The sequence below is a fragment of the Lepidochelys olivacea genome (genome assembly GCF_965140295.1).
Source record: "Lepidochelys olivacea isolate rLepOli2 genome assembly, chromosome: 9".
Lineage (NCBI taxonomy): Eukaryota > Metazoa > Chordata > Testudines > Cheloniidae > Lepidochelys > Lepidochelys olivacea.
This window is the reverse complement of record NC_140419.1, coordinates 33,187,212-33,201,796: the sequence shown is the minus strand read 5'-3', so window position 1 is coordinate 33,201,796 and position 14,585 is coordinate 33,187,212. Positions and strand designations below refer to the sequence as shown.

At 39.8% G+C, this 14,585-nt stretch overlaps 1 protein-coding gene across 1 annotated transcript in view; it reads left to right on the top strand.

Moving 5' to 3' along the window:
- The window catches only part of FBXO36 (F-box protein 36), a 72,125-nt gene extending 58,233 nt beyond the window's left edge, over positions 1-13,892 (top strand). The window contains exons 3-4 of the mRNA XM_084639187.1: positions 7,218-7,390; positions 11,507-13,892. Of these exons, the coding sequence (XP_084495313.1) occupies positions 7,218-7,390; positions 11,507-11,689 (356 nt within the window). The 3' untranslated portion in view covers positions 11,690-13,892. The remainder of the gene's footprint in view (positions 1-7,217; positions 7,391-11,506) is intronic.
- The last annotated feature ends 693 nt before the right edge of the window (positions 13,893-14,585 follow it).

The following is a 14,585-nucleotide window of genomic DNA, read 5'->3' as shown; positions in this document are numbered from 1 at the left end:
TTTGGTTAGCCATTTAGCATGACGTAGATACGTGTTGTGGACTTTTTTTTTTAATAAAGAGTTGACTCTTTGTCATGCATGAGTCTGATTACCTGGGCTATCCAGCACTTTTGTTTTTGTGTCTAGATCTTTACAGTATTTACTAAGGGAATTTCCTCAAAAAGAGGATTACAGTAGGGGGTATACTGCAACTTTTTAACCGAGTTATGAAAAAAAGAATCATGACAATATTAATGCCATGTTCAAAGTATGGTCTTATGACATTTTAACTGGATGAGACTACTGAGTAGCTGTCAATGTCTAGCCAGATAGTATTTGGGAAAGAGAGGAGTTTCCTCAGATTCCTATCTTTGTTGCCAGGGTCTTCAGTAAATATCCTTTGTGCCTAAAAGACCTACATACTGCTTTTAAAACCTATTCCTAAACATTTTGCTGTTATAGGTTATCCAACGTGTAATCAATATTAAGAAAGTCAGTCCTTAACTGCATCTTGCAACCTGGTCTCATGTTGAATACACTATTCAACCTCAGGAGTGGGCAGGAAACATCACTTTCTCGCCATATGGCCCATGACTGTGGAACTCTCTCCTGAATATATTAGGATGCTCAAGAACCTCAGAACCTTCATAGCAAAAGGCAAACCCACTTCTTTGACCTTGCCTTATATTTACTAAGCAAATTCTTGGCACCAGAGCCCACTGCAGTTTTATAACCTAGATCAATGGGAAGACAATTGACTATGTGCACATGACAGCTAGATGAGCATAGTATAAAAAAAACAGACAAATTAGATAACTGTAATTCCAATGAATTGATCTACAAATCTGCACATAACTGCATTCTAGACCAGTGTGATAGACTGGGACATTGGCAGTCAGACCTAGTGGTCAGAACTGGAGTCAGGAACTGAGCCAAAGGTCAGAGCCAGAAATCAAGCAAGAGTCAGAAATGGACATCTCTTCCAACTGGGAGCTTTGTGGGCTGGGCCTGTGGTGAACTAGGGTCCACCCACCAGCCCACACTCCCTGATGGTACCAGTGAGCTGCCGGGTGGTGGATAGTGGTCTGAGGATTGCCTAGAGACCCACAGACCTAGATTTGAGACCTGCGATCCCCCACATCACCCTCAACCTGAGGGTGCTCTCTAGCCATTAGTGGGCTGGGTTTTCCAGGATGGTTCTTGGGGAAGGTCTTTACTGTATTCGGGCATGGATATTTTCTGTGGGCTCCCAGGAGCATTCTTTGGGACCATAATCCTCCCAATCAATCAAATATCAGAGTTTAGTCCATTTCATTCTTGCATCAAGGATCTCTTGGACAACATATTTGTCCTGACCTTGAACATGTATTGGCGGGGGTTGGGGTGAGGAGCAGTGAGGAAATATGGCCTGGTAGTGGGGCTTTAGAAAGTAATACATGAAACACCAGGTGGATTCAGAGGAGTTTAAGGTAACTAGATTGATTTAGCAGCGAATTCAGTATGGGCCCAGGAACTCTTAATCCAGTTTATGAGATGGCCTCTCTGTGTGCAAATGTTTTGGCAAAAGCCACACCATCTGATCTACAGAAAAGGTGGGTCCTTCTTGTTGTCGGCAGTCTGCATCATAGTGCTTGTAGAATCATAGAATCATAGAATATCAGGGTTGGAAGGGACCTCAGGAGGTCATCTAGTCCAACCCCCTGCTCAAAAGCAGGACCAATCCCCAGTTAAATCATCCCAGCCAGGACTTTGTCAAGCCTGACCTTAAAAACTTCTAAGGAAGGAGATTCCACCACCTCCCTAGGCAACGCATTCCAGTGTTTCACCACCCTCCTAGTGAAAAAGTTTTTCCTAATATCCAACCTAAACCTCCCCCACTGCAACTTGAGACCATTACTCCTTGTCCTGTCCTCTTCTACCACTGAGAATAGACTAGAACCATCCTCTCTGGAACCACCTCTCAGGTAGTTGAAAGCAGCTATCAAATCCGCCCTCATTCTTCTCTTCTGCAGACTAAACAATCCCAGTTCCCTCAGCCTCTCCTCATAAGTCATGTGTTCCAGACCCCTAATAATTTTTGTTGCCCTTCGCTGGACTCTCTCCAATTTATCCACGTCCTTCTTGTAGTGTGGGGCCCAAAACTGGACACAGTACTCCAGATGAGGCCTCACCAATGTCGAATAGAGGGGGACGATCACGTCCCTCGATCTGCTCGCTATGCCCCTACTTATACATCCCAAAATGCCATTGGCCTTCTTGGCAACAAGGGCACACTGCTGACTCATATCCAGCTTCTCATCCACTGTCACCCCAGGTCCTTTTCCGCAGAGCTACTGCCTAGCCATTCGGTCCCTAGTCTGTAGCTGTGCATTGGGTTCTTCTGTCCTAAGTGCAGGACCCTGCACTTATCCTTATTGAACCTCATCAGATTTCTTTTGGCCCAATCCTCCAATTTGTCTAGGTCCCTCTGTATCCTATCCCTGCCCTCCAGCGTATCTACCACTCCTCCCAGTTTAGTATCATCCGCAAATTTGCTGAGAGTGCAATCCACACCATCCTCCAGATCATTTATGAAGATATTGAACAAAACCGGCCCCAGGACCGACCCCTGGGGCACTCCACTTGACACCGTGTAGCTTCCTCTAGGTAGGTTTTCGGTTCATCTTGGGTCCAATGGATCTGTTGTACCCAGTGTAAGGCTGCTTGGTTCGGAGAGGTCATGGGTAATTCTGGATAAAATAGACAAAAAGGGACTCTGTCTTGTAAAGGCATGTTCTGTGTTATTGTATGTAAACTCCACATGGGGTAGTAATGAGGACTAGTCATTCTGGTGATCGTTTACGTAGCACGGTAGGTACTGTTCCAAAATTTGGTTTGTTCTTTCTGCTTGACCATTTGACTGGGGGTGATAGGTGGAGGAGAGATGGGAGCAAATGCCCAACTTTTGGAGAACTCCATGCTAGAAGTGAGAGAGAAATTATGAATCACAGTAAGAGATGTAGATGCACTCCAGAAGGCCATGGAGGTGGACAACTTGATCTATACAGAGCTGGATGGTTTTCTGGGTGGAGGGCAGATGAGTGCAGGGGTTGAAGTGTGCCATCTTGGTGAGGAGAACCACTATGCAGGGGTCAGCAACGTGTCCATACATGGACACAAGTGTCCGTGGTAAAAATTTTGAGGTCTGTGATAATTTTTTAAAAAATCGAATGACTGAATGACATAACGCCCCCGCCCCCCCACCATGTCGATCACTAAATACGGTAATTTTGTCAAGTGTCTGTTGCGCAACATGGTGGTGCCGATCCCTGCCACCACAGTCAGGATGGTTGTGAACCCATTGGACTCAGGTAACTCTACTCTGAAATCTAAGGTGATGACTGCCCAGGAGTTAGTTGGAGCCTTGAGAGGTTGCAGGAGGCTGAGGGGTTTGTCATGCAATGCCTTGGAGTGGTCACACACATTACAAGAGGCAGTGTAGGCCTCCACTGTGACTTGCGAGGCCACTAGAAAGATGAGAAATTAGGCATTGGGTCTTGACTCTACCAAAATGTCCTGTGAAGGGTGAGTCATACTTCCTGGGCCATAATTCCTGGAGATCCAGGAGGATCTGAGCTGGGATAACCTATGTGCCCTTTCACGTAGGTTGTCCCAGCTCAGATGTCGTGGGACTCCCTGCTTATGGCTTCCTGCTCATCAGAAGGGATCCTCTGGTCATATCAGGGCAAGCAGATTTTGGTGGGAGGCTCCACCCAGGAAGTTATGAGGTTTAAGAATGTTGGAGATTTTGGAGTTCAAGCCCATCATGTCAGTGTAGTGTTCTCCCTTCTGGGACAGAGTGTCAGATTTGCTATTTTTCGTTCCTGGACAATAAGAGATTACAAAGTTGTAACATGAGAAAACAAAGCCCACTGGAGTTGCTGCTGGATGAGAGCTTTCACCTTATGCAACTATTCTAAATTCTTATGGACAGGGTACAGGGCCCTTTTAAGATAGTGACCCCGTTCCTCAAAGGCAGTTTCGGTCACCAGGAATTCTTTATCCAAAGTACCATTGTTTTGTTCTACGGGGGTGAGTTTCCAGGAGTAAAAGGCACATGGGTATAATAGTTGCTGAGAGCTGTGTTTCTGGGAAAATACTGCCCTGATCACCACATTAGAAGCGTCAGCTTCAATGATAAAGGCTTGTTTCGTCTCTAGGTGATCTAGTGTGGGAGTTGAGGTAAATGCAACTTTCAATTGCTGAAAGGCCTGTTGGGCCCCAGGAGACCAAACTAACTTACTAGTTTTGTGAAGTAGGGCAATAGGGGGGTGCAGTGTGCTTTGAAAACCTCAGGATGAATCGCCGATAGAAATTTGCGAATCTCAGGAAGCTCTGTAGTTCTTGGATGTTCTGTGGAACTGCCCACTCAAGATCTGCCATCGTTTTACAAGGGTCCATTTCAATACCCTCGGCGGATAGGATGAACCGTAAGAATTTGAATGGAGGCCTGACCAAAAACACACTTCTTCGACTTAGCGTAGATACAATGTTGGCGAAGCTGTCCAAGGATGCAACGGATAAGCATAGTGTGTTGTTCAGCACTGTCTGAAAAAATAAGTATGTTGTCCAGGTATATCATATATTGGTTCAGAATATTTTGGAACACATTGTTAATGGAATGTTGAAATGTGGCAGGGGCACTGGTTAAACTGATAGGCTTCATGATGTATTCAAAATGTCCACAGTGGGTTCAAAAGGCAGCCTTCCTCTTATCCCTTACAAGGTTATATGCACCTCAGAGGTCCAACTTTGTGTATATATAGGCATGCCCCATGCAGTCCAGTAATTCAGGAGTTAGAGGTAAGGGGTATCAGTTCCTAATGGTGACCTCATATAGTGTTTGGTAGTCCATACAAAGTTAGAGGCTACCATCCTTCTTCTTAACTAAGAGGACAGGTACCCCAGTAGGTGAGGTGGACTTGTAATAAAGCCCTTGGGCAGGTTCTCCTGCAGGAAGGTGCGAAGGTCGACCAGTTCAGGTTCAGACATGGCATAAATATGACCAAATGGTATTTTTGTTCCCAGTTTCAGTCATAATCCTTGTGGGGGGGTAGGATTTCTCCATTCTTTTTTCAAATACATTGGCAAAATCACTGTGCTGGGGTAGAAGTTGAGGCGCAGGATCAACGAGTGAGTCTGTTGGACCAACAACCGGCTTGTGATTGTTGGGGTTCTACTATGCACTCTCTACGTCCTGGGATCAAGCAGTGCAGCCAGCAATATTCTGAAAAGAAACTGACCCTTTAGTTCATGCCAGTGAATGAGAAGGTTATGGAGGAAATACCCAGGATCAGGGGAAAATGAAAGGAGCAAATGGCACTAACCAGCAGCATCTCTCGGTGCCCTTGGATGGTGACATGCAGAGCCACAGTCTCTGTGACCACTGGCCAGCGGGATAGGGGGACCAGTCAGTTGTCTCTACTAGGTCTGGAATAGGCTTGGGCCTTAGGGGAATCTGCACGGTCCAGACTGCATCCAGGTCAATAAAGTTATCACCTGAGTCAATCTGAGCCTGTGGTGGAGGGACTGGAAGGCAGCACCCTGGGACATGTAACTCAAATGCAGTGAATATTGATGTAATACAACTTTGAAACTTTGCTATGAATAAGAAAAATGCTGCTTTTAACGATCTTAATTTAAATGAAACTAATACAGAAACAGTTAACTTACCTTGTCAAATCTTTTTGTAAACGTCCCCTTAATTTTTCTAGTACTTTACATTTAACACAGTACTATAGTGTACAGTATTTGCTTTTGCGGGGGGAGGGGTCTCTGCTGCCTGATCGCATACTTCTACTTCCAAATGAGGTGTATGGTTGCCCAGTCAGTTCGTAACTGTGGTGTTCATAATCCTGAGGTCCTACTGTACTGCATTTACTGCTAGGTGCCTGAGTACCAGGATCATATAGACAAAGTGGAGAGAATTCAGAGAAGAATAAAACAAAATTAAAAAACTGGAGGGATTGATTTAGCAGGAAAGATTGAAAAGGATTTAGCTGTTTACAAGTATTAAAAGAGGATGTAAACACCACAGAAGAAAAGGAATTACACGAGGTGGTACAAAGGGGTATAAGTACTATACGAATTAAGGAACGCAATTAAAAAAGAGAATGTTTGAGTATAAACCAAAAAAAATCTTAATAGTGAGGTCTGCTGGATTTTTGGAAGAATGTTTCAAGAGAATTATGAACACCTCATAGCTTGCATAATTTAAAGTTAGCCTAGACAAAATACTTTAAAATATACTGGAAGGAAAAATCCTACATTGGCAGATGATGGATTAAATTGCCTATCTGGCCTTTTCCATCTCTTAGCTTCCATTATTCTATTTGTATTTTTTTGTGAGTATAACATATGCCAGAAGATATACATACCACTCCTTACTTAGTAGAATTTATAGCTCAAATCTGAGAAAACTAGTTTGGATTTGTAATAATTTGTTAACTGTAAATAAAGCAGCTTTGTTTTGAAATGAAAGGGGAGCCCACTGTGAACATATCCCTTTCCAAATCTAAATTACAGAGCTCCTGTAATTAGGTCTTAAACAAAACACAACTCCAAAATGTACTACAGATCACTAATAAAGATGCATATTAAAATTAAATAAACAAATAGCACATTCAAGAACATGTTTGTTTGTTTGTTTTTTGAAGAACAGATGTTTAAAACAATAAACACAGGAACAATGCAACAAAATTACAAAGTTGGAACCAGTTTAAAAATGAATACAATTTTCATTGTTTTCTAAATCTACTCATTAGTTCATAGCACAATATAAAAAACTTGTATTTAATATCTCTTACGTGTGCAAAATGGGATTGGACAGGTTTCAGCTAAGTCTTGTTGCTGCTGCTTTGCTGACATCAAAGTTCAGCAATGAGCAGAGAAGAGTTAGAGGTATGCTGGTCAATGTCCAAATTTTGAGCATATCCTATCCTATGCAAGACTCCTATTGATGTTTGTGGTAGCTCTGTTCATGGAACAAAACTAGAATATTATATTTTATATTATAAATGCTAAGGGTTTTCAGAATTGTGTTGTTTATCTAGAAAATATCCAGAAATGTATCTGCTTACCTTTTTAAATTGGAATTGTTCTGTTTTTGGAAGATACATGTAAGATTATCCCTATGCATTGGGAGGGAATGTAAAGGCATTTACAAATCTCTTTCTTTGTTGGGTTTCTTTGAATCACAGTTCAAATTGCTGTAATTTTTGGTGCCAACATTCTGGAGCATATCTTCAATCTGTGCCGGGGTAACTTTGACTTCTTGGAACGGCTTCCTGACTCATTGCTCCTGTACATCATTTCCTTTCTGGAGCTTGAAGATATTGCCAGGCTTTCTCAAGTTTCACACAGATTTGAAACGGTAAAAAACATTTACAATTTATTTCAAGTATTAGTTTTGCTCTGGCACATTCTCCTCATTTAGTTCACTTTTAACACACACATCCTTTACACATGTCTACCTTTAAGATTATTCAGGTAATAAACACTATTCCTAGTATTAAGTATTTGAAGGATTGGACCCATGCTTTATAGCATACAGAGTATTTAAGATCTTGCTGTCATTGCACGGCTTTAGCAGTGCAAGATCAGGCTCCATGGAGGATACTACACTCATGTGTATTACAAAAGCATTCTTAATGGATAGTCTCAACTTTAAAGAAATCATAGAAATATTTTAAAGAAAATTACCCATGCAACCCTGCTGATGTCAGTGGGCTTATGATGATACAGCTGAGGCTATAATTTGTCATAATGTAATATCAATTACAATTAGCAGTACAAAAATATCAGTATTGTTGTTTTCAATATCAACCGTATTCAAAAGTTAGTTAGGCGAATTCACCTGTGGTGTGGAGTGCTTTATTATATGGAACTATGAGGGGCTTCACCAGGTATTCGCTGCCCCTGCCAGAGGCCCCACCAACTTGGCACATCCTACCATAAGAAGGTACCCTGCTGGAAGGGAAGAGCAGTGACTTCAGACCTCCAGAGGTTGCATAGAGAGGTGTCTCTTGATCAGCTGCAAACAGAACCAGTGAGAGTTGGTCCTCCGGTACCTAGAAGGGCTGGGAGCAGGCAGGAGCCAATCAAAGCCCAGTAGGCCAGATGAAAAGGGCTGGCAGCTTTTACTAGGAACCAATTCTGAATGAGGCCAGGACAGGGTCAGCTGGCTTGGACTGACTAGTTTTATTGGGCCAGTTTGCAGCCAGATAATCTTCAGTGTCCTAACCCAAGAAACCTGGCTTAGCCAGGGGCCTAGCCTTGACAACATTGGCCTTGGGTCTCTATGAAGGACTAGTGTTTGTTATGGACTTTAACATCCATGTGGTTATTTTGATTTCACGTTTAATATGGTTTCTTCTAACCCCGGAAAAAGACTGGACTGAGAGCTGACCTGGCCAGAGGGTTAGGCCATTGAGGTGGCAGACCATTGCAGATGCAGGACACAAGAGGGTAAAGAGGATGAGTCTCTGCAACACTGTGAACTGACATGAATGGGCACTCTGGCAGTGAGTGCATGATGTAATATTGACCATATAATCAAATAGTATTTAGGTCTTTTCTTTTACAAAGAAAACCTTTCTTTTTCACCTTTTGGATACTCAGAATCTCAACTGAGGAGAAATAATATTTCTAAACTATGCTAATATTCTTGTGGACATTGGGCTCAGTTATGACAGTAAAGCAAAGCATGCAATAGAAGCAATGGAATAGACTCACCAGCCCAGCCAAAGCTTCTGGAGGCTTTTGCCTCATGTACATACAGTGCCTCCAGGAGTGGAGGGTGAACATGGCTGCTGTGCCATATTTGAACTGGGTGACCAGGGATAGTCAATTTTTTTTTCTTCTGGTCACGGTCCAAATTTCTTGGTCAAGGTATAGTCAAGATCCAGACTCCAGAGAAAATAATAAAAAATAACAATGATAATAAGTAATAAATAAAAAGATGTTGGGGTCTGTTCAAAAGCATCTGGCGGTCTGGATTTAGCTCACAGTCTGCCTATTGACTACCCCTGTGGGGACACTGTCCTGATCACTGGGCCCAATGATTAGGGCTCGGGCAGTGCCATGACTCTGCCCCTCATTTTCTCTGAAGAGGAAACACTGACCATGAGCACTAAACTGGAGCAGTCTTTGTGTTCAAGGGAATGAAAAGACTGCTATTTCTGTGAGATTGTAGTAAATTATTTATCATTTCTTTCCCAACCATGGATCCTTGCAGGACACAGCAGGGCCCTTTTTCATTACCAAATTATCAACCCAAAGCTTTTTTTCTTCCTTTCCAAGATAAATTAAAGAAATAGGTAGCTGCGTCCTCTCATTTCCAGTCCTAACCAAATATTCTGGCTAAGTATCATGGCCACAAGTATCCTGCAAAGACTCCTATGTAATATCCAGTTTTGTTACTGGTGGCTCTTGCTGTGTGCCATCTTTTGCCCTCCATCCCATTATTACTACAGTCCACCTTCTATTTCCTGTTCTTGCCAAAGACCCAGATTATCAGCAAAAATATTCTTACACTTTTAAATATGTTCACTTTTATTTGCTTGCATACTCACATGTTTATTTCTTTTCTCACCAGGTAATTCTAAGCATAAATCTCATCATGTTTTTCTGTCCAGAATTTAGTAGGTTTATTCCAATGCCAGTTTCAAAGTATTTTTACTTTTGTATTTTCACTGTGTAATATTTTAAAACAAAGACAGTGTAAAAGAAGCTGTTTTATAAAATCAAGTAAGGAATGACTGCAGTTGCCGTAATCTGAACACCACCACTCAAGCACTGCGAGTTTTTCAAAATATCAGTGTTTACTGAAATACATAACATGGTATTTTCCATCACAGTCTCAGTAGATTTCTTAGATTTACCTTGTTTGTGGATTTTAAATGGTTCTATAAAGGTAATTATTTTAATTGTAAAAATTGTTACTTATCTTTCTATGAACTAAAATAACCACCAGAGGGAGCTATATCCACGATGCAAACCTGAAGATAAACATTTCTGATGTTCTGTAACTATAGAGTCTGATTTGCTCACACTTACACTGGTGTAAAACTAGTGTAAATCCATGAGTTCTGGGGAGTTACTTCCAATTTAAGCCACTGTAATAGAGAGCATAATCTCACCAAAGTTTCTAACACTGAAAGCTGGCTGTTGTGTTATATATTCTGAAATCCACTGTGACTGAAAGAAGAAAACAATAATATTGAATTGAGATTTGCACTGTATGTTTTAATATTGTGTATGAAGTACTAAAAAGATTGTCTCCAATATTTTCAATTTAATACAATTACCAATTTTCTAGGCACAACAGAACAGAGAAATATAACAATCAATCAGAAATTTTAGGAAAGCTTTTAAAATTCATCCCTTTTTCTTCTTTCAGCAGTATTTGAAGCAGTATTTCCCATGATCCCTGTCTTCCTATTTTGGTCAGACAACCCAGCATATAATATGCTGGTAATATAACCACCACTGCTCAGCAGTGGAACAGATATTGGAACCAAATTGTAGTATTACATCAGTGCAATTCCATTGACTACAGAGGGGTTGTACCAATAAACTCATTGTAAAACTTATGTGAGGAGAGAATCAGATTCAGTATCTTCCAGGATCACTTATTTTAAAGATTGGATATAATGATTATACTGATGCACCCAGTCTTCCTAATAATTACTCTTTTATGATGGTTGTATCATACCTGAAAAAACCCTTCATTTACTCTTTCTGCTTATGCTATAATGACCTATATGATTGTTTCCACACCATTCTATTTATGCAGTCATTCAAAAGTGGGAAGCGTCACCCAGGAATCACAACCCATCTCCAGAACTGAATAGCTCACAATTCTTGTGAAAGCTTCTTTCAGTTGCATAGGGCCATTGGGCCAAATTAATCTGATGTAAATCCAGAGAGTCTGATAGTATAACACCACAAATAAATAGATTTGGCCCTTTTTCTTTACCACAAACACATGTATATATATTTGTGATATGATTTGTAAATAACATAGGCCAAATTTTCTGGTATAGACCGGCACAGCTCCATTGATTTCAGTGGAGCTGTGCCAATATATATCAGCGGACAGTGTGGCCCTGTGTCCTCTTTGTCACAACAGATGGAGAAAATATTTTTGAACAGTATATTGAAAGAAACCATGACAATAATTTACAGAATATATAATACCATGTACAAGACCAACAAAGACATATAACAAGGGTCAAATCCTACAACCTGGACTCAGTCCTTACTTGGGCAAAACTTGTACTGAAGTTATTGTAAATTTACCTAAAGAAGGTCTGTGGGATTTTTTTGCCAAAAGATCACATTCTTATATATAAAGCTAACTTAATATACAATGGGCTGAGTTGCCCTATGCCGGGTTTTTGCAAACAAAATGGTCAGTAAACATTGAATAGGTCTGGCTATGTTTGTTTAAACCAGATTAACCCTGCCTACTTTCTCTTATAAATAGATATGCAACTCTGACACACTGTGGGAGAAAATTGTGCAGAATTTGTGTGGTACAATTACCCCTGAAATGAGAGCACTGGCAGAGGAAGTGGGTTGGAAGCAGTTCTTCTTCACAAACAAGCTTCAGCTTCAGCTGCAGCTCCGAAGAAGGAGGCAGAAACAAGATGATTCAAAGACTAAATAAAGCAGCATGCTTTTTCATTATGGGCAAAAGTTGCAAGTGCGGACTTGTATATTACATTATAATTGGTTACTTTTACTGAAAAGAATTAGACTATTAAAACAGTAGACATAAAGCATAATGGAAGCAATACATAAACAACATTACCTTTTATAGACTGGAATCTTTTTAATCAGGCTCCCAGCTACCACCAGCAATAGAAAAGGTTCAAGCTCCCTTGAACTTCTTGACTCTGAGATATAATAAGTTTACATATACAGTGGTTACCATTCGAACAGTCAGCATTTGACAACAGATATCATAATGTTGCCACAGTTATTTCCTAAGAAATAGGGAGAAATGTGGTATGTCAGTTCTTATTGTGTAGAAACCATTGGTAAATGCTGACTGTTTACTGGCCACCATGGCAAATGTGAAATGTTAAAAGGTGACCAGCATGTATCTTGGGTCCAAAATTTGAACTACATTAAAATGAATTTAAAATTAGTGAACGTCTTCTGTAGTCTAGATATCTAAAATTCAAACAAATAAGCAAATCAGCACTCTGTCACTAAGGGGAAACGTCATTAGAGACCAAGAACTGAATGGGTATGTATACCAAATTACCCTTTTCCTTTTAGACAGCTACTTCAGGTCATGGTTTGGGAACACTGGAAGGATGGTATATGGGTGAAATTTTCACTGCTTCTGTCTATGCAGGAACTTCTGATGATAATGGACTAGAGTTGCCTGTGTTGTGACTCTGGTACCTTTGAGTTCTACATTCACTTAAGTATATTTTCAATTAAAAAATAATATTTACTATTGGCTCTTTGCATTGTAGCACATCAATAATGTTCCTACCAAACAGAGCTGACAAATCCATTAAAAAAATATTTTACATAGCTTAGAATTTCATCTTAATTGTTGTTAATTACAACATTAACGTCAACAATCCAGAGGTCAAGTATTACTATCCTTAAATTATTAATTAATGTCTACCATGTGTTATTGACTAGGTTTAAATATTGAGCATTAATACCAATGCTTGCATTTTTTCCATAAAATGGCCTAAAAGCTGCATGATTTACTCAGCTAAACTCCCACAAACTTCAGTTAGTCTTCCTAAGAAAGGCCTGCAGGATTTGGCACTGTACTAATGATAACATCACAAAAAAATAAGGCCTACGTGGTTGCACTGGAATGCCTAAAGTTAGTCACCTGAATTCACTAAAAAGTGGCCTGATTTATTTTATATGTTGAGCTGATGTTGATGTGAGTTCATAGTATTCAGTACCTCTGAAAATCAGGTCATTTTGTTTAGGTGCCTAAATATGGATGTAGGTGATTAGCTTTAGGCACCCAAGTAAAGCCAAAATGCTCAAAGTGACCTAGTTTATTTATAACACAAACTTTTATAATGCAAATGGTCCTTATTCACAAAAGTAGTCTTACTGAAACCAAGACTTAACTTATTGTTGTCTTATTGTATGAGTAAGGACTACGCTTGTGAGAGAGGGTTCCTGGGATTGGACCCTTAAATATGTAGCTGGTTATTTGAAATGTTTTAGTAGAGCCATGTATATTTTGGTTATAGTAAGAATAGATATAAGGAACTTAATCCTGACCAAATGCCACTAACAATTTCTACAATAATCTGAGTATGGCCACCAGGGTGACTGATGCACTGATAAATGATCAAACTAAGTGTAATGATCAAACTAAGGTGCTAATTACAGTAGCATGAAAGGCAGCTAGACAAGTTTTGATCTTTAACTTCTCTAATTTTACAGGGTGGTGTGTTATTTTTTTATTGATGGAGCCTTGTATTATCATTATATTAAACATAAAATAAGTTGTGATTCTTTGTATCTAGTGCCAATTTTTCACCATTTTCCTCCTTCTCCAAGGTCACCATTCAAAGTGAAATGGTATTAAATATATATTCTATGGAAGTTTCTAATCTTTGTAAAACATGCAATGTATGGTATACCCTTGGACTTTATAGATAAATGTGACCATATTCATGCTATAAAGCTATTTACTTGCCAACAGTTTGCCAGAGGAATATTTTCCCTTTTTGTGATGTTTTTCAGTTACTTTACTTTAGAACAAATGCCATATTCTCTTTGGGCCAGATTCTCAAGTGGTACAAATCTGCATAGCTCCATTATCGTCAATGCTGGCCCATGATTTTTAAAAACTGGTTTAAATGTCAAGTATTAAAAATGCAGTTTGTAAATCTACTGTAAATTGTTAATTAAGAAATAAAAGTGTAGATTCTACAAAATGGTTTATTCAGATAGTCCAAAATATATTTTCTCTTATTTCATATTTTTTTCTGAATATGTCATTCTAGTAGTACTTTAAATTTTGGAAGAAATGTGCTAATCGGAGTAAATTTACTTTGCACTGGAATTATATACAGATATCCCCTAAATATTTTGCTAATAGTAAAGAGCATTCGGAAGAAGTCCCTGAACCTTTCAAACACTGAAGCATATTTTTAACTTTATCCATGTGAGTGGTTCACTTTAAGTCACTGGGACTTCTTACATTTATAAATTCATTGTGTCCATAAATGTGTAGGATCAGGACTTATGTGATTTTATTTAAAGATACTATGTTTACAAGATTCCAGTCCTTAGAGAATAAAACACTCAAAGGCAACTCTAAAATAAAAAAGGAATTTATAAAGAACTGCAACGCATAGCGAACATAGCTACTCGACAATGGAGCCTCTTTCCTCACCTTCATGAAAGCTTAGTGGATTTAGATTTCCCTGGATTTCCTTGGCAGTTTCTGCTCCCAGAATCTGCTCAGGGGGCCTTTCAGATTATGAAAGGAGAAGCCACCTAAATTCAGCATTAATTTAAATTGGTAATTATGCTGGATTGAGTGGGCGATGATGCCAAGAATG